The 19,902-nt window shown below is 43.5% G+C and overlaps 1 protein-coding gene across 1 annotated transcript in view; it reads right to left on the bottom strand.

Annotated features, from left to right (window-relative positions):
• Nucleotides 1-228: 228 nt before the first annotated feature.
• The window catches only part of sez6l2 (seizure related 6 homolog (mouse)-like 2), a 67,361-nt gene continuing 47,687 nt past the window's right edge, over nucleotides 229-19,902 (bottom strand). Inside the window, exons 13-18 of the mRNA XM_038980124.1 lie at nucleotides 7,398-7,592; nucleotides 5,552-5,743; nucleotides 5,356-5,394; nucleotides 4,483-4,600; nucleotides 4,183-4,294; nucleotides 229-1,564 (exon numbers count right to left, since the gene is read on the bottom strand). Of these exons, the coding sequence (XP_038836052.1) occupies nucleotides 1,535-1,564; nucleotides 4,183-4,294; nucleotides 4,483-4,600; nucleotides 5,356-5,394; nucleotides 5,552-5,743; nucleotides 7,398-7,592 (686 nt within the window). The 3' untranslated portion in view covers nucleotides 229-1,534. The remainder of the gene's footprint in view (nucleotides 1,565-4,182; nucleotides 4,295-4,482; nucleotides 4,601-5,355; nucleotides 5,395-5,551; nucleotides 5,744-7,397; nucleotides 7,593-19,902) is intronic.

The following is a 19,902-nucleotide window of genomic DNA, read 5'->3' on the forward strand; positions in this document are numbered from 1 at the left end:
CATGCACAATATAATTTAAAAGCTATAACAAATGTTTAAAGAATATAGCAGATGCTTTTATCCAGAGGGATTTACAGTAGTGAGTGCATTACTTTTCATACTGGACCCCCGAGCGAATCAAACACACAACATTGGTGTTGCAAAGACTATGCTCTACCAACTGAGCCACACGGGCCTATATACATTTGGTATTTAATGAAGACAAGACCTCCTTTCACCATTCAGAGACTTTTATTTAATATTACATTTCAGCAAATAAATAATGCCTTCATGACAAAATATAATGCAAATAATACCTTTACAATGCAAAAGAGTCGCCTGGACCCCTATATTGGCACAGTGAATTAAAGTAGATTTACTGTTCAGACAATAAACTGGTAAGAAATTCAAAAAGCATATCAGTTAAATACTGCATCACAGCAAGCAGCCAAGTTAGCTTATTTTCTTCAACATAGTGCATATACAACATCTTCAAATTTGCACTGATAACAATGATAATCGTTGATAATCATAACATGATTCAGCAGAAGCGGTAAAATATACAATCATTGCGTGCTATAAGCGTGACAACATTCAGGTCTTCACCTTTTTTCTCAGTCAAGTGGAAATACACTTCAGAAATGGCAAAGAACAATATGAAATGCTGGCTTTGTAATTTTACATTTTACTATGGCAACGAGAGTTGAAACATGAAGTTACATTACATTATGCAATGTTATATTTTGGCACTGAATTTTCTGTATATATGAGCCTCAATATTCCATCAAATATTTACATTCAATGTGTGTATGCATCTCTCTCGCTCTCTCTCTTTCTCTCTCTGTGTGTCTGTGTGTGTATACTGTGTGCAACTGAGCATGAGAGTGTGTCTGCTTTCCTGTCTCTCCCTTTTCTTTTTTGTTTCTCTTTATGTGATTTTACCTCATAAATATATCTCAGCTCTCCCTCTTTCTGTCTCTCCTTCCATATTATCCATCGCTTAACCTCTGTAAGGCACCAATCATAATTTTAGACAAAAAGTTGGACTGTGGAAAACAGCACACCACTGGGAGACAGTCATCGCTGCACACTATGAACAGATGAAGACAAGGGCCTAGATTCAATCTGGGCTGTGGAAAATCCACGTTAAAGTGCGATTGACATTTAAAGGTAATTTCCAATTGAACCGACATATGCAGAGTTTACCGTGAATGTCGTCTCCACTAGCGCTGGAACATTGCCTTTAACATTGTTTTGCATAGCGGACAAAACACAATCGGATTGAATCTGGCCCAAGGAAACGCAAACCTACAATCACTGACAGAAAGAGCGACTGGGAAATTAGAGAGACACAAACAAAATAAAAATTAGGTGTAAAGACACAAACTCAAAGATAAAGAGAGAGAACGAAAGTGAGAGGCAAGGAAGAGGAAATAGCAGGATGGGAGATGAGGGAAGTGAAAGAAGTCATCTAAAAGACAAAGAAAATTGTTCCTCTTCCTCCAGATCTCTTTGTCGATCTGTGGGTTTTAATTCTTCTCAAGACGTTTCTTCTTCAAATGGACACCTCATACTCCCGTGTGTCCTAGGAACCATGTAGCAATACAACAGACCCAAATAACAATTAATTTGAAGAAGAAAATGCTACAGCAAAATATCCGCAGCAGTTTAGGACATGCGATCTCCAGGATTCATAAGCAACGGACTAGAAATATACACTTTTCGTTAACTTACAGTCAATAGCATGGCAACTTCCAGCCAAATAAAAAGCAAAGTTACAGATAACATTTTCCTAAATACTAGTCAAAAGGTGAAAAGTTGAAAAAATAAATGGCAGTTTATTAAAGTTGATACAATATACCTCTACATTAAACTCCAGCTCATTGACATAGATAACTCCACAACAAAGTAAAATTCTGCTATACCTTGGGTTTGATTCCCAGTTGGTTACACAGACAGGGCTAATCGTGTCCTGGTTAGGGTTTCAGGTTAGCTAGTCCCTACCCAGCTATAGCTAAGACCTCGATTCAATCAGACCGAGCGTTAAGAGGCAGTGTTGGAGGTGTAACAGCGGTATGAAATGACAAATTGGTGAGCACCTGCTCTTGTGCCACCAACTACTCCCTTTCTTATTATCCCTATTACCTCATGAGAAGTTCAAAATGGCGATAGAAACCATAGCTTCTATACATAATAGGAATAATGACAGGCTAATGCATGTTTACATGTTAAATTGGAAGGGGGGATTTCTATCAGTTTAATCGAGGTGTAGACAATAGAACATCACACATTAGAGTGTTTGAACTTGTAATGAGGCTGCTTCACTTGTCTGGTATTAAGTCGGGTGAGGTTTCGTTGCATGCAATTGCAGAGTCCGTGATAGGGTAACGCAAGGAACCACTTGTGTATTTGACAGCTCTAACGCAGTTCCACCTCAGACACCGCCAAAACAACCACTATGCGGATCTGATAGAATCTAGCCCCAAAGTGAGAGGGCTTGGGCAATACTCACCCATTATGTACCCCACGCGCTCGGTAGCCAATGTGAGCAAGACCTTTAAACGGGTCAACATTCACAAAGCCACAGGTCCAGATGGATTACCAGGACGTGTACTCAAAGCATGCGCGGACCAACTGGCAAGTGTCTTCACTGACATTTTCAACCTCTCCCTGACTGAGTCTGTAATACCTACATGTTTCAAGCAGACCACCATAGTCCCTGTACCCAAGGAAGCGAAGGTAACCTGCCTAAATGACTACCGCCCAGTAGCACTCACGTCCGACACCCCAGACCCAGTCCAATTCGCATATCGCCCCAACAGATCCACAGATGATGCAATCTCAATCGCACCCCACACTGCCCTTTCCCACCTGGACAAAATGAACACCTATGTGAGAATGCTATTCATTGACTACAGCTCAGCGTTCAACACCATAATGCCCAAGAAGCTCATCACTAAACTAAGGACCCTGGGACTAAACACCTCCCTCTGCAACTGGATCCTGGACTTCCTGACGGGCTGCCCTCATGTGGTAAGGGTAGGAAACAACACGTCTGCCACGCTGATCCTCAACACTGGGGCCCCTCACGGGTGTGTACTTTGTCCCCTCCTGTGCTCCCTGTTCACCCACGACTGCGTGGCCAAACATGACTCCAACACCATCATTAAGTTTGCTGACGACACAACAGTGGTAGGCCTGATCACCGACAACGATGAGACAGCCTATAGGGAAGAGGTCAGAGAACTGGCAGTGTGGTGCCAGGACAACAACCTCTCCCTCAACGTGAGCAAGACAAAGGAGCTGATCGTGGACTACAGGAAAAGGCGGGCCGAACAGGCCCCCATTAACATCAATGGGGCTGTAGTGAAGCGGGTCGAGAGTTTCAAGTTCCTCGGTGTCCACATCACCAACGATCTATCATGGTCCAAACACACCAAGACAGTTATGAAGAGGGCACGACAACGCTTTTTCCCCCTCGGGAGACTGAGAAGATTTAGCATGGTCCCCAGATCCTCAAAAAGTTCTACAGCTGCACCATCGAGAGCATCCTGACCGGTTGCATCACCGCCTGGTATGGCAACTGCTCGGCATCTGACCGTAAGAGGGTAGTGCATACGGCCCAGTACGTCACTGGGGCCAAGCTTCATGCAATCCAGGACCTATATAATAGGCGGTGTCAGAGGAAAGCCCATAACATTGTCAGAGACTCCAGTCACCCAAGTCACAGACTGTTTTCTCTGCTACCGCATAGCAAGCGGTACCGGAGTCTAGAACCAAAAGGCTCCTTAACAGCTTCTACCACCAAGCCATAAGACTGCTGAACAATTATTCAAATGGCCACCGGACTATTACATTGACCCCCCCTCCATTTGTTTTGTACACTGCTGCTACTCGCTGTTTATTATCTATGCATAGTCACTTTACCCCTACCTGCATGTACAAATTACCTCTAACCTGTACCCCCGCACACTGACTCGGTACCGATACCCCCTGTATATAGCCTCATAATTGTTATGTTATAGTGTTACTTTTTATAATTTTTTACTTTAGTTTATTTGGTAAATATTTTCTTAACTCTTCTTGAACTGCACTGTTGGTTAAGGGCTTGTAAGTTTCACGGTAAGGTCTACACTTGTTGTATTCTGCGCATGTGACAAATAAAGTTTGATTAGATTAGGCAAAAATAGAGAAAATACTCACCCCTGCCTCGTATAGAGGGTTGTTGAAGTCAGACTCCACAGTAATTGGGCTGTATGAGTGGGTGTGAGAGAGAGACTTCCAGAAAAGTGGCTTCCACTGCAGTCTACATACACTGAGGGAGAGGGAAAAGGGAAATAAAGGTTAAAGGGAGAGAATACAGAATTCAGTCAACTTCTGATATCTGATCTATGCAATGGCTCAGTACTGTTGTGTGTGTGTGTTAGGTCAGACCATGCCAATATCTGGTGAAAGTAAGAAGAATGCATTTGAATTGTGACTACTGAACTGCGCAGCACTTACTTTGTGTAATACATGTAGATTCCACCAATCAGAAGGATGACCAGGATGATTGGCAGGATGATTGCCAAGGCAATGTTCTCACTTAGCATCTGGTGGGAGGGCTCAAATGACTGGGATACTAGGGAAATAATCCAAAATATTAAATTAAAGAAGAAGTTAAAGAAAGGCAATTAAAGGGGAATTCCACCACTTTTCAACCCAATTTTCATTATTTCCATTACCATCCCACTGAGCACACCACATCATTTCAACGTGAGCAATTAGGTAATATTTGGTTGAGACATTGATCAATGAGATTACAACCTATATTCACCCACTCAAAAAGACAGCCAAAAGTTTGTTGAATTCCCAGTGTGTTATCACTACGATTGAGATGGAATCTGCAGCATTTACCATGAACACGGGAACATTGACCTTACAATCCACATTTTCCACAACCCGTGATCAGATTGAATCCAGCCCTATTCTTTAACTTAGATTTTTGGTTGAGATGGAGATGTGAATCCAACATAACAATTATTAACTGGATTTAAAAATGAAATCTGATCGTGGAGATAAAGTTGAAGATCTGACGTTGTTTCTAAAGTACAAATTCATCATACAATTTGTCTATGTTGAAAATTGGTTACCATGACGTTTCTATGTTCTGTAGTTAGAAATAAGAAGAAAGGTTCTGACATCATCAAATTGCATTCAAAGTAAAAAACGGTGATTTTCAAAACCTACTACGAGTTTCTAGCCAGGGGGAGGCATTTTCCTCCTCCCTGTGTCACCATGAATCTCATAGTCTTTGTAAGTAACTGGAGAATGAATATGAAGTTGAAAAGTGCAGAAATTCCCCTAAAGAAGACGTAGAAGAAGACGAAAAATCACCTTCTAATTTATGATCATCCAACAGCTCCTCGTATGCCACTGGTAGATGGAGAGATGCAGATTATTATTATAATCATCATCATTCCTCATTCATTCTTTACAAAATGTTCAAGTGTGTTTCAATTCTCATGCAGAATTTCTTGAAATCCCTCTAACCCCTCAACCTCATTTCCAGCAGTCCAATGTAGATTGTCACCTTTGCAGAAGGGTGGTGGACTGTTCCATTGAGATGGGTGGCCCGGGACACAGTTGATAATAACCTCCCCAATGAGTTCATAGCCCTCATAGCAGAAAAAACGTAGCGTCTCTCCTGCCTGGTAGCTATGCTTGTACAATGTCTGGTAACCATTGTCTGGCACACCTGGGTTTGGGCATGGGTCATACTTCACTGTTTAGGGAAAGGAAATAAAGATGGAGGGAAAGAGAGAGAGAGAGAGCGAGAGAGAGCGAGAGAGAGAGAGAGAGCAATGCCTTCAGAAAATATCAACAGCCCTTTTTCCACATTTTGTTGTGTTACAATCAGAATTTAAGATTGATTAAATTGAGATTATTTGTCACTGGCCTACACATAATACCCGATAATGTGAAAGTGGAATTATGTTTTTTTCAAATGTTTACAAATGAATTACAAATGAAAAGCTAAAATGTCTTGAGTCAATAAGTATTCAACCCCGTTGTTATGACAAGCCTAAATAAGTTCAGGAGTAAAAATGTGCTTAACAAGTCACATAAATTGAATGGACTCACTCTGTGTGCAATAAAAGTTTTTAACATGATTTTTGAATGACTACCTTGTCTCTGTACCCCACACATACAATTACCTGTAAGGTCCATCAGTCGAGCAGTGAATTTCAAACACAGTTTCAACCACAAAGATATATTGGTAGATGGGTAAAAAATTTAAATAAACAGACATTGAATATCCCTTTGAGCAAGGTGAAGTTATAAATTACACTTGGATAGTATAGCAATACACCCAGTCACTACAAAGATACAGGAGAGGAAGGAGAGGAAGGAAACCACTCAGGGATTTCACCATGAGGCCAAAGGTGTTAGAGTTAGAGTTTTATGGCTGTGATAGGAGACAACTGAGGATGGATTAACAACATTGTAGTTACTCCACAATATTAACCTAATTGGCAGAGTGAAAAAAGGAAGCCTATACAGAATACAAATATTCTAAAACATGCATCCTGTTTGTAACAAGGCACTAAAGTAATACTGCAAAATATGTGGCAAAGAAATTTGGGGCAAATCCAATACAACACATTACCAAGTGCCACTCTCAATATTTTCTAGCATAGTGGTGGCAGCATCATGTTATGGGTATGCTTGTAATTGTTAAGGACTGGGGAGTTTTTCAGGATAAAAAAGAAATGTGATTGAGCTAAGCACAGGCAAACGCCTAGAGGAAAGGTTCAGTCTGCTTTCCACCAGACAGTGGGAGATGAATTCACCTTTCAGCAGGACAATAACATAAAACACAAGGCCAAATCTACACTGGAGTTGCTTAACATGACAGTGAATGTTCCTGAGTGGCCGAGTCACAGTTTTGACTTAAATCTGCTTGAAAATCTATGACAAGACCTGAAAATAGTTGTCTAGTATTGATCAACAACACATTTGACTGAGATTGAAGAATTTTCAAAATAATAATGGGCAAATGTTGCACAATCCAGGTGTGGAAAGCTCTTAGACTTATCTAGAAAGATGTAATCGCTGCCAAAGCTGATGCAACATGTATTGACTCTGGGGGTTGAATACTTATCTAATCCAGTGTTTTATTTTTCATACTTTTTTTTTTTTTTTTTTTTTACAAATGTTAGAATTTTTCTTCCATTTTGACATTACAGTATTATGTGTTGATCGTTGGCAAAAAAAAGACAATTAAATCCATTTTAATCCCACTTTGTAACACAACAAAATGTGGAAAAAGTCAAGGGGTGTGAATACTTTCTGAAGACAGTGTATAGTCCCATAGAATTACAGTGTTTGACATCAATCTCAACACACACAAACAAACACCCAGGGAAGTGACTCACAGACACATTTGGGGCTGCGGTCACTCCACTTGGGGGTGCCCGTATCCCGTCCGTGGCAGGAGATCTGGCCAGGGCCCTCCAGCTGGTAACCCTGGTTACAGGAGAAGCGCACCACTGTTCCAACAGCGAATCCAGACTCTGGGCGTACCGAACGCGCTCCGTTCACCACCTCTCCCGGATCAGGACACTGCTGGACTGCGGACGATAAGGGTATACAAGACATGATGTAATATTTGTATACATTTTTTTTAATCTACCCTGGCATTACAGATGAAACAGAGCTAAATGAGTGAACTCCAGTACACCTATTTTCTGATATGTAGATGATTGATTTGTAAGCCTTGAAACAATTGAGACATGGATTGTGTATGGTGCCATTCATTGGGTGAATGGGCAAGACAAAAGATTTAAGTGCCTTTGAACGGCGTATCTACTAGACGCACCGGTTTGAGCGTGTCAAGAACTGCAACGCTGCTGGTAAGAATTATCCACCACCCAAAGGACATCCAGCCAACTTGACACTACTGTGGGAAGCACAGGAGGTTGGTGGCACCTTAATTGGGGAGGGTGGACTTGTGGTAATGGCTGAAGTGGAATGAGTGGAATGGTATCAAATACATCAAACACATGATTTTCATGTTTGACGCTATTCCATTTGCGCCGTTCCAGCCATTATTATGAGCTGTCCTCCCCTCAGCAGCCTCCTCCTGAAGCATTGGGGTGAACATGGGCCAGCATCCCTGTGGAACGCTTTCGACACCTTGTAGACTCCATGCCCCAACGAATTGAGGCTGTTCTGAGGGAAAAAAGGGGTGCAACTCAATATTAGGAAGGTGTTCCTAATGTCTTGCACACTCTGTGTATGTACATACAGTATATGCAGGATTTTTTTTTTTTTTTACTTGAGAAAATCATAACATATATATTTTTTTATTATTATTATTTATTATAAATATATTTTGGCGCCACATGTATCATGCTGAATCCGTATGAACTTATGAACCATAGAACGATCAACTGTTAAAAAAAAAGAAGAGATGCATGAAATTCCTGAGCTGTCAATCATAATTTGAAATGTTCCCGAGCCCCGCCCCCAGCCCACCTCCAACTGACAGAGCAGCTGTTGCAATTTAGAATTTTCTTCAGATACATGAGAAGATCAGCTGTCAGTGCCAAAAATCTTACTCATGGATAATGGCATTTTATTTGAGTACATCATCACAACATTGATTTAAAATACACTACATGACAAAAAGTATTTAAACAACTACTCATCGAACATCTCATTCCAAAATCATGGGCATTAATATGGAGTTGGTCTCCCCTTTGCTGCTATACCAGCCTCCACTCTTCTGGGAAGGCTTTCCACTAGATGTTGGAACATTGCTGCGAGGACTTGGTTCCATTCTGCCACAACAGCATAAGTGAGGTCGGGCACTGTTGTTGGGCGATTAAGGCCTGGATCGCAGTCGGCGTTCTAATTCCCCTCGGCAGGAAAAACAGAATGAGACAATAATTTGTGCCAGCTGTGAAATCCCTCCTAAATAGCTCGGGCTAATGTTCCTATCGACCCAGTAAGGCCAGCAGGCTTGTCTCTTTTTATTGGTATGTAACTGTTATGAAAGTTGTATTGTCAATTTGTTTTGTATTTAAACATCACTTTAAACACTAAACACTGCAACAAAATTTCCCCATGGGGACAATAAAGTCAGTCAAGTAATTCATCCCAAAAGTGTTCGATGGAGTTGAGGTCAGGGCTCTGTGCAGGCCAGTCAAGCTCTTCCACACTGATCTTGACAAACCATTTTTTATACGGACCTCGCTTTGTACACGGGGACATTGTCATGCTGAAAAAGGAAAGGGCCTTTCTCAAACTTTTGCCACAAAGTTGGAAGCACAGAATCATCTAGAATATAATTGGATGCTGTAGTTTACCTTCACTGGAACTAAGGGGCCTAGCCGAAACATGAAAAATAGCCCTAGACCATTATTCCCCACCAAACTTTACAGTTGGCACTATACATTAGGGCATGTAGCATTCTCCTGGTATCCGCCAAACCCAGATTTGTCCGTCGGACTGCCAGATGGTGAAGTGTGATTCATCACTCCAGAGAACGTGTTTCCACTGCTCCAGAGTCCAATGGCGGCGAGCTTTACACCACTCCAGTGGACGCTTGGAATACATGATGATCTTAGGCTTGTGTGAGGCTGCTCGGCTATGGAAACCCATTTCATGAAGCTCCCGACGAACAGTTATTGTGCTGACGTTGCTTCCAAAGGCAGTTTGGAACTCGGTATTGAGTGTTGCAACTGAGGACAGACAATTTTTACGCACTAGAAGCTTCAGCACTCCTGTTCTGTGAGCTTGTGTGTCCTAACACTTTGCGGCTGAGCCGTTGTTGCTCCTTGACAATAACAGCACTTACAGTTGACCAGGGCAGCTCTATCAGGGCAGAAATTTGACGAACTGACTTAATGGAAAGTTGGCATCTTATGACGGTGCCACGTTGAAAGTCACTGAGCTCTTCAGTAAGGCCATTCTACTGCCAATGTTTGTCTATGGAGATTGCATGGCAGTGTGCTCGATTTTATACACCGGTCAGCAACGGGTGTGGCTGAAATAGCCGAATCCACTAATTTGAAGGGGTGTCCACATACTTTTGTAAATATAGTGTATATTTTCTAGTTGACCTAGATATTACCCAGGGTCTCAATACCCCAGAGAACCGAAGCCACCAGACATGAGGCAGGGAGGATGGTTTCAGATTCAGAGGATTTGGCAGCGGAACTGTACAGGCGAGAGAGGGCGTCCGGCTTCACATTTTTGGACCCTGGGTGGTAGGAGATGGTGAAATTGAATCTGGTGAATAACAGGGCCCGACGGTTTGCCTAGAGTTAAGGCGTTTGGCAGTGCGGAGGTATACTAAATTCTTGTGGTCAGTCCATACCAAAAATGGATGTTACGCCCCATTCCAGCCAGTGCCTCCACTCCTCCAGAGCCATCTTAACCACCAGGATTTCCCGGTTCCCAACGTCATAGTTCCTTTCTGCAGAGTTGAGACGATGGGACATGAAGGCACAGGGATTTATCTTTTGGTCCCGGACGGATTGCTGAGAAAGGACGGCCCCTACTCCCACGTCGGAAGCGCCAACCTCAACCACAAACTGACGGGTCGGGTCCAGATGGATGAGGATGGGGGAAGTAGTGAATCGCAGCTTCAGATCCATAAAAGCCCTGTCCGCTGCTGGGGACCATGTGAACGGTACCTTGGGGGAGGTGAGAGCAGAGAGGGGAGCCGCCTGGGTGCTGTAGCCGCAAATTATATGGCGGTAGAACTTAGCAAACCCCAGAAACCGTTGTAGCTGGACGTGGGTTGGGGCCAATCCACCACCGCTCTCAGCGTTTCCGGATCCACATGGACATTCCCTTCAGCAATGATGTATCCCAGAAAGGAGATAGTGGAGCGGTGGAACTCACACCTCTCAGCCTTTACAAACAACTGATTCTCCAGGAGGCGCTGAAGGACTTGTCAAAGATGGAGAACGTGTTCTTGGGCAAAACGAGAGAAAACCAGGATGTCATCAAGGCAGACAAATACAGTTGAAGTCCGTTTTTCACAATTATAGACATTTAATCCTAGTAAAAATGCCCTGTCTTAGGTCAGTTAGGATCACCACTTTATTTTGAGAATGTGAAATGTCAGAATAATAGTAGAGCGAATGATTTATTTCAGCTTTTATTTCTTTCATCACATTCCCAGTAGGTCAGAAGTTTACATACACTCAATTAGTATTTGGTAGCATTGCCTTTAAATTGTTTAACTTGGGTAAAACGTTTTGGGTAGCCTTCCACAAGCTTCCCACAATAAGTTGGGTGAATTTTGGCCCATTCCTCCTGACAGAGCTGTTGTAACTGTAAGTATGCTTGGGGTCAATGTCCATTTGGAAGACCCATTGGCGACCAAGCTTTAACTTCCTGACTGATGTCTTGAGATGTTGCTTCAAGATATCCACATAATTTTCCTCCCTCATGATGCCATCTAGTTTGTGAAGTGCACCAGTCCCTCCAGCAGCAAAGCACCCCCACAACATGATGCTGCCACCCCCGTGCTTCACAGTTGGGATGGTGTTCTTCGGCTTGCAAGCCTCCCCCTTTTTCCTCCAAACATAACAATGGTCATTATAGCCAAACAGTTCTATTTTTGTTTCATCAGACCTGAGGACATTTCTCCAAAAAGTACAATCTTTGTCCCCATGTGCAGTTGCAAACCGTAGTCTGGCGGTTTTGGAGCAGTGGCTTCTTCCTTGCTGAGCAGCCTTTCAGGTTATGTCGATATAGGACTCGTTTTACTGTGGATATAGATACTTTTGTACCCGTTTCCTCCAGCATCTTCACAAGGTCCTTTGCTGTTGTTCTGGGATTGATTTGCACATGTCGCACCAAAGTACGCTCATCTCAAGGAGACAGAACGTGTCTCCTTCCTGAGCGGTATGCCGGCTGCATGGTCCCATGGTGTTTATACTTGCGTACTATTGTTTGTACAGATGAACGTGGTACCTTCAGGCATTTGGTAATTGCTCCCAAGGATGAACCAGACTTGTGGAGGTCCACCGTCTTTTTTCGGAGGTCTTGGCTGATTTCTTTTGATTTTCCCATGACGTCAAGAAAAGAGGCACTGAGTTTGAAGGTAGGCCTTGAAATACATCCACAGGTACACCTCCAATTGAGTCAAATTATGTCAATTAGCCTATCAGAAGCTTCTAAAGCCATGACATCATTTTCTGGAATTTTCCAAGCTGTTTAAAGGCATAGTGTATGTAAAAAACACTCTCCACTGGCGGGAGTATGGCGCTGTAACGGTTGTCGTTGGTGGAAGGAGAAGAGGACCAAAGTGCAGCATGGTACGTATTCATAATAATTTAATAAAGAATGAATACTGAACAAAAAAACAACAAACGAACAGTTCTGTAAGGTGCAAACAAAAACACTAAACAGAAAATAACTACCCACCACCCATAGTGGGAAAACAGGCTACGTAAGTATGATTCTCAATCAGAGACAACGATCGACACCTGCCTCTGATTGAGAACGATACTAGGCCAAACACATAGAAATATAACCACAGAACAAAACATAGAAAAAACATAGAATGCCCACCCCAACTCACGCCCTGACCAAACTAAAATAAAGACATAAAAAAGGAACTAAGGTCAGAACGTGACAGGTGCCATAATAATAATAATTTTTAAACAAATTCCAAATGCAAGCTTCATATGTAAATGATCAATTTCAAGCAATTGTTACATACCAAAATACCAGGAGGCCTATGCTAGTAATTGTTGCCCCATTGCTGATGAGTTTGCAAAGTAATATTCTTGATTACCAAACAATTTTTGGAGCTGCATATTTATTTATTATGGCAATCCTCTCTTCCTATAATTTGACGTTTGCTCTGCACCAAATCCTATAGCTGTACAGAAAATCAACAATCTGTTCGCCAGCTCAGAACCCGACCTGTGTTAATTGACAGTTTGCTGGTCCAATAATAGAGCCCATTGTGCGTTTCACTAGCCAATCTGTTGCAGGTTTTTTTGCATGGGCGATGCTGCGGCTACTGTCTCTGGCTGCGTGTAGAGTAATCCACGTAGTCTCTGTGCCACAACATTACAAACCTGGCCAAATAATTTCAAGTCATCAGTCTCAAGTCCAAGTCATTTTATTTTCTGTCAAGTCGAATCTCAAATCATCAAATTTGTGACTTAGGTTACAGTAGACTTGAGTCCAAATCATGTGACTCGAGTCCACAACTCTGTCAGTTATCACTTGGCTCATGTAAATTCTGTAGTTACCAGTTTAACCCCTGTAAGTCTAAGCCCTTAGATCGCAATATCTACTAAGCTAACCTATGAAATTGTTTCATCATTTAGCCATTTGATTTGGAATTTTAGGACCCCTGTAGGTATACAAAAATTATATCTATTTAACTTTTTGCTTTGTTAGCAAGGGATGTTAATACTTTCTGAAGGAGTTTCTCTCTCTCTCTCTCTGGACCTGAGCCCTAGGACCATGCCTCAGGACTACCTGGCCAGATGACTCCTGGCTGTCCCTAGTCCACCTGATCGTACTGCTGATCCAGTTTCTGCTGTTTTGCCTGTGGCTATGGAACCCTGACCTGTTCACCAGACGTGCTATCTTGTCCCGCACCTGCTGTTTTCGACCCTCTCTCTCTCTCTCTCTCTCCCTCCCTCTCTCGCTCTCTCTCTCTCTACCTCACCTGCTGTCTCCACCTCTGAATGCTCAGCTCTGAAAAGCCAACTGACATTACCTCCTGAGGTGCTGATCTGTTGCACCCTCGACAACCACTGTGATTATTATTTGACCCTGCTGGTCATCTATGAACGTTTGAACATCATGAAGAACGAGCTGGCCTTAATGGCCATGTACTCTTATAATCTCCACACGGCACAGCAAGGTTTGGTGAGGTTTAAATCCTAAACAACATGCCTATTCATTGTTTGAAGTATAATTGTAGGTCAAAGCTGTGTGCTGGAAAACCTTGATAGAGCAGGCATTGTGGTGCTTGTGAATTTCCTTTATGTCTCGGCTTCAGACCAATGACTTCTCACTTAAAACTGAGTATTTTTGTTTTCATAGAGATAGCATCTGAACCCAGGTCTGGTTGCTAGGCAACCACCCTGCTCCACCCATGGCTACACCCTGGCCCATCTTTGGACACTGTGTTAACTAACCTCCAGACGAGCTTCAATGCCATACAACTCTCCTTCCGTGGCCTCCAACTGCTCTTAAATGCAAGTAAAATGAAATGCAAGCTCATCAACCGATCGCTGCTCGCACCTGCCCGCCCATCCAGCATCACTACTCTGGACGGTTCTGACTTAGAATATGTGGACAACTACAAATACCTAGGTGTCTGGTTAGATTGTAAACTCTCCTTCCAGACTCACATTAAGCATCTCCAATCCAAAATTAAATCTAGAATCGGCTTCCTATTTCGCAACAAAGCATCCTTCACTCATGCTGCCAAACATACCCTTGTAAAACTGACTATCCTACCGATCCTTGACTTCGGCGATGTCATTTACAAAATAGCTTCCAACACTCTACTCAGGAAATTGGATACAGTCTATCACAGTGCCATCCGATTTGTCACCAAAGCCCTATATACTACCCACCACTGCGACCTGTATGCTCTCGTTGGCTGGCCCTCGCTTCATACTCGTCGCCAAACCCACTGGCTCCAGGTCATCTATAAGTCTTTGCTAGGTAAAGCCCCGCCTTATCTCAGCTCACTGGTCACAATAGCAGCACAAACCCGTAGCATGCGCTCAGCAGTATTATATTTCATTGGTCAACCCCAAAGACAATTCCTCCTTTGGCCGCCTTTCCTTCCAGTTCTCTGTTGCCAATGACTGGAACAAACTGCAAAAATCACTGAAGCTGGAGACTCATATCTCCCTCACTAGCTTTAAGCACCAGCTGTTAGAGCAGCTCACAGATCACTGCACCTGTACATAGACCATCTGTAAATAGCCCATCCAACTACCTCATCCCCATACTGTTATTTTTTCTTCTTCTCCTTTGCACCCCAGTATCTCTACTTGCACATTCATCTTCTGCACATCTATCACTCAAATCAAATCAAATTTTATTTGTCACATACACATGGTTAGCAGATGTTAATGCGAGTGTAGCGAAATGCTTGTGCTTCTAGTTCCGACAATGCAGTAATAACCAACAGGTAATCTAACCTAACAATTCCACAACTACTACCTTATACACACAAGTGTAAAGGGATAAAGAATATGTACATAAAGATATATGAATGAGTGATGGTACAGAACGGCATAGGCAAGATGCAGTAGATGGTATAGTGTACAGTCTATACATATGAGATGAGTAATGTAGGGTATGTAAACATAAAGTGGCATAGTTTAAAGTGGCTGGTGATACATGTATTACATAAAGATGGCAAGATGCAGTAGATGATATAGAGTACAGTATATACATATACATATGAGATGAGTAATGTAGGATATGTAAACATTATATTAAGTGGCATTGTTTAAAGTGGCTAGTGATACATTTTTACATAATTTCCATCAATTCCCATTATTAAAGTGGCTGGAGTTGAGTCAGTATGTTGGCAGCCGCCACTAAATGTTAGTGGTGGCTGTTTAACAGTCTGATGGCCTTGAGATAGAAGCTGTTTTTCAGTCTCTCGGTCCCCGCTTTGATGCACCTGTACTGACCTCGCCTTCTGGATGATAGCGGGGTGAACAGGCAGTGGCTCGGGTGGTTGTTGTCCTCGGTGATCTTTATGGCCTTCCTGTGACATCGGGTGGTGTAGGTGTCCTGGAGGGCAGGTAGTTTGCCCCCGGTGATGCGTTGTGCAGACCTCACTACCCTCTGGAGAGCCTTACGGTTGTGGGCGGAGCAGTTGCCGTACCAGGCGGTGATACAGCCCGACAGGATGCTCTCGATTGTGCATCTGTAGAAGTTTGTGAGTGCTTTTGGTGACAAGCCGAATTTCTTCAGCCTCCTGAGGTTGAAGAGGCGCTGCTGCGCCTTCTTCACAACGCTGTCTGTGTGGGTGGACCAATTCAGTTTGTCCGTGATGTGTACACCGAGGAACTTAAAACTTTCCACCTTCTCCACTACTGTCCCGTCGATGTGGATAGGGGGGGTGCTCCCTCTGCTGTTTCCTGAAGTCCACAATCATCTCCTTTGTTTTGTTGACGTTGAGTGTGAGGTTATTTTCCTGACACCACACTCCGAGGGCCCTCACCTCCTCCCTGTAGGCCGTCTCGTCGTTGTTGGTAATCAAGCCTACCACTGTAGTGTCTTCCGCAAACTTGATGATTGAGTTGGAGGCGTGCATGGCCACGCAGTCGTGGGTGAACAGGGAGTACAGGAGAGGGCTCAGAACACACCCTTGTGGGGCCCCAGTGTTGAGGATCAGCGGGGTGGAGATGTTGTTACCTACCCTCACCACCTGGGGGCGGCCCGTCAGGAAGTCCAGGACCCAGTTGCTTGATGACGAGTTTGGAGGGTACTATGGTGTTAAATGCTGAGCTGTAGTCGATGAACAGCATTCTCACATAGGTATTCCTCTTGTCCAGATGGGTTAGGGCAGTGTGCAGTGTGGTTGCGATTGCGTCGTCTGTGGACCTATTGGGTCGGTAAGCAAATTGGAGTGGGTCTAGGGTGTCAGGTAGGGTGGAGGTGATATGGTCCTTGACTAGTCTCTCAAAGCACTTCATCATGACGGAAGTGAGTGCTACGGGGCGGTAGTCGTTTAGCTCAGTTACCTTAGCTTTCTTGGGAACAGGAACAATGGTGGCCCTCTTGAAGCAGGTGGGAACAGCAGACTGGGATAAGGATTGATTGAATATGTCCTTAAACACAACAGCCAGCTGGTCTGCGCATGCTCTGAGGACGCGGCTGGGAATGCCGTCTGGGCCTGCAGCCTTGCGAGGGTTAACACGTTTAAATGTTTTACTCACCTCGGCTGCAGTGAAGGAGAGCCCGCAGGTTTTGGTAGCGGGCCGTGTCAGTGGCACTGTATTGTCCTCAAAGCAAGCAAAAAAGTTATTTAGTCTGTCTGGGAGCAAGACATCCTGGTCCGCGACGGGGCTGGTTTTCTTTTTGTAATCCGTGATTGACTGTAGACCCTGCCACATACCTCTTGTGTCTGAGCTGTTGAATTGCGACTCTACTTTGTCTCTATACTGGGACTTAGCTTGTTTAATTGCCTTGCGGAGGGAATAGCTACACTGTTTGTATTCGGTCATGTTTCCGGTCACCTTGCCCTGGTTAAAAGCAGTGGTTCGCGCTTTCAGTTTCACGCGAATGCTGCCATCAATCCACGGTTTCTGGTTTGGGAATGTTTTAATCGTTGCTGTGGGTACAACATCGTCAATGCACTTTCTAATGAACTCGCTCACCGAATCAGCGTATTCGTCAATGTTGTTGTTGGATGCGGAACATATCCCAATCCAATGCGGAACATATCCCAATCCACGTGATCGAAGCAGTCTTGAAGCGTGGAATCAGATTGGTCGGACCAGCGTTGAACAGACCTGAGCGCGGGAGTTTGCTGTTTTAGTTTCTGTTTGTAGGCTGGAAGCAACAAAATGGAGTCGTGGTCAGCTTTTCCGAAAGGAGGGCGGGTGAGGGCCTTATATGCGTCGCGGAAGTTAGTATAACAATGGTCCAAGGTTTTACCAGCCCTGGTAGCACAATCGATATGCTGATAGAATTTAGGGAGTTTTGTTTTCAGATTAGCCTTGTTAAAATCCCCAGCTACGATGAATGCAGCCTCAGGGTGTGTGGTTTCCAGTTTACAAAGAGTCAGATAAAGTTCGTTCAGGGCCATCGATGTGTCTGCTTGGGGGGGAATATATACGGCTGTGATTATAATCGAAGAGAATTCCCTTGGTAGATAATGCGGTCGACATTTGATTGTGAGGAATTCTAAATCTGGTGAACAGAATGACTTGAGTTCCTGTATGTTGTTATGATCACACCACGTCTCGTTAATCATAAGGCATACACCCCCGCCCCTCTTCTTACCAGAAAGATGTTTGTTTCTGTCGGCGCGATGCGTGAAGAAACCAGCTGGCTGCACCGACTCCGTTAGCTTCTCTCGAGTAAGCCATGTTTCCGTGAAGCAAAGAACGTTGCAGTCTCTGATATCTCTCTGGAAAGCTACCCTTGCTCGGATTTCATCAACCTTATTGTCAAGAGACTGGACATTGGCGAGTAGTATGCTAGGGAGTGGAGCGCGATGTGCCCGTCTCCGAAGCCTGACCAGGAGACCGCTTCGTTTGCCCCTTTTACGGCGTCATTGTTTAGTGTCGCCGGCTGGGATCAGATCCATTGTATTGGGTGGAAGGCAAAACACAGGATCCGCTTCGGGAGAGTCATATTCCTGGTTGTAACGATGGTGAGTTGACGTTGCTCTTATATTCAGTAGTTCCTCCCGACTGTATGTAATGAAACCTAAGATTACCTGGGGTACCAATGTAAGGAATAACACATAAAAAACAAAATACTGCATATTTTCCTAGGAACGCGAAGCGAGGCGGCCATCTCGGCCGGCGCCGGAAGTAATGTGCTAAATTGTTCAGTTGTAATTTAACAATTGCTAAATTGTAATTTTTTCGCCACTATGGCCCATTTATTGCCTTACCTCCCTTATCTTACCTCATTTGCACACACTCTATATAGACTTTTCTATTGTGTTATTGACTGTATGTTTGTTTATTCCATGTGTAACTCTGTGTTGTTGTATGTGTCGAACTGCTTTGCTTTATCTTGGCCAGGTCGCAGTTGTAAATGAGAACTTGTTCTCAACTAGCCTACCTGGTTAAATAAAGGTGAAATAAAAAAATAAAAATAAAGCCAGTGTGAGAAACTTGCTAGCAAATATTTGCACTATGGAACTAAATAAATAGTGCACTCTGAACCACAAAACTTATTTGCTAGATTCATAATAGTGTTGTTGGACAAAGCAAGGAAAGTAAACTTTGAAACGTGAAAGTTTTATTGGGATTTGCAGATGTTGTTGGTACAATAAATAGCGAAGGTTGCACAATACAGTGCATTCAGAAAGTATTCAGACAACCTTGACTTTTTCCACATTTTGTTACGTTACAGCCTTATTCTAAAATGGATAAAATATTTTTTTCCCTCATCAATCTACACAAAATACCCCATAATGACAAAGCAAAACAGGTTTTAGGAATTTTTTGCAAATGTATTAAAAATGAAATAGTACATTTACATAAGTATTAAGACCCTTTACTCAGTACTTTATTGAAGCACCTTTGGCAGCGATTACATCCTCGAGTCTTCTTGGGTATGACGCTACAAGCTTGGCACACCTGCACTTGGAGTTTCTCCCATTCTTCTCTGCAGATCCTCTCAAGCTCTGTCAGGTTGGATGGGGAGCGTTGTTGCACAGCTCTTTTCAGGGCTCTCCAGAGATGTTCAATCGGATTCAAGTCCGGACTCTGGCTTGGTCACTCAAGGACATTAAGAGACTTGTCCCGAAGCCACTCCTGCTTTGTCTTGGCTCTGTGCTTAGGGTCGTTGTCCTGTTGGAAGGTGTACCTTCACCCCAGTCTGAGGTCTGAGCTCTTGAGCAGGTTTTCATCAAGGATCTCTGTACTTTTCTCCGTTCATCTTTTCCTCGAATCTGACAAGTCTCTTAGTCTCTGCCGCTGAAAAACAAACCCACATCATGATGCTGCCACAACCATGCTTCACCGTAGGGATAGTATTAGCCAGGTGATGAGCCAGACACTTAGCTATCAGGCAAAACAGGTAAATATTTGTTTCATCAGACCAGAGAATCTCGTTTCTCATGGTCTGATTGTCCTTTAGGTGCCTTTTGGCAAACTCCAAGCAGGCTGTCATGTGCCTTTTAGCGAAGAGTGGCTTCCGTCTGGCCACTCTACCATAAAGGCCTGACTGGTGGAG

Source organism: Salvelinus namaycush, chromosome 3 (assembly GCF_016432855.1).
Source record: "Salvelinus namaycush isolate Seneca chromosome 3, SaNama_1.0, whole genome shotgun sequence".
Taxonomy (NCBI): domain Eukaryota; kingdom Metazoa; phylum Chordata; class Actinopteri; order Salmoniformes; family Salmonidae; genus Salvelinus; species Salvelinus namaycush.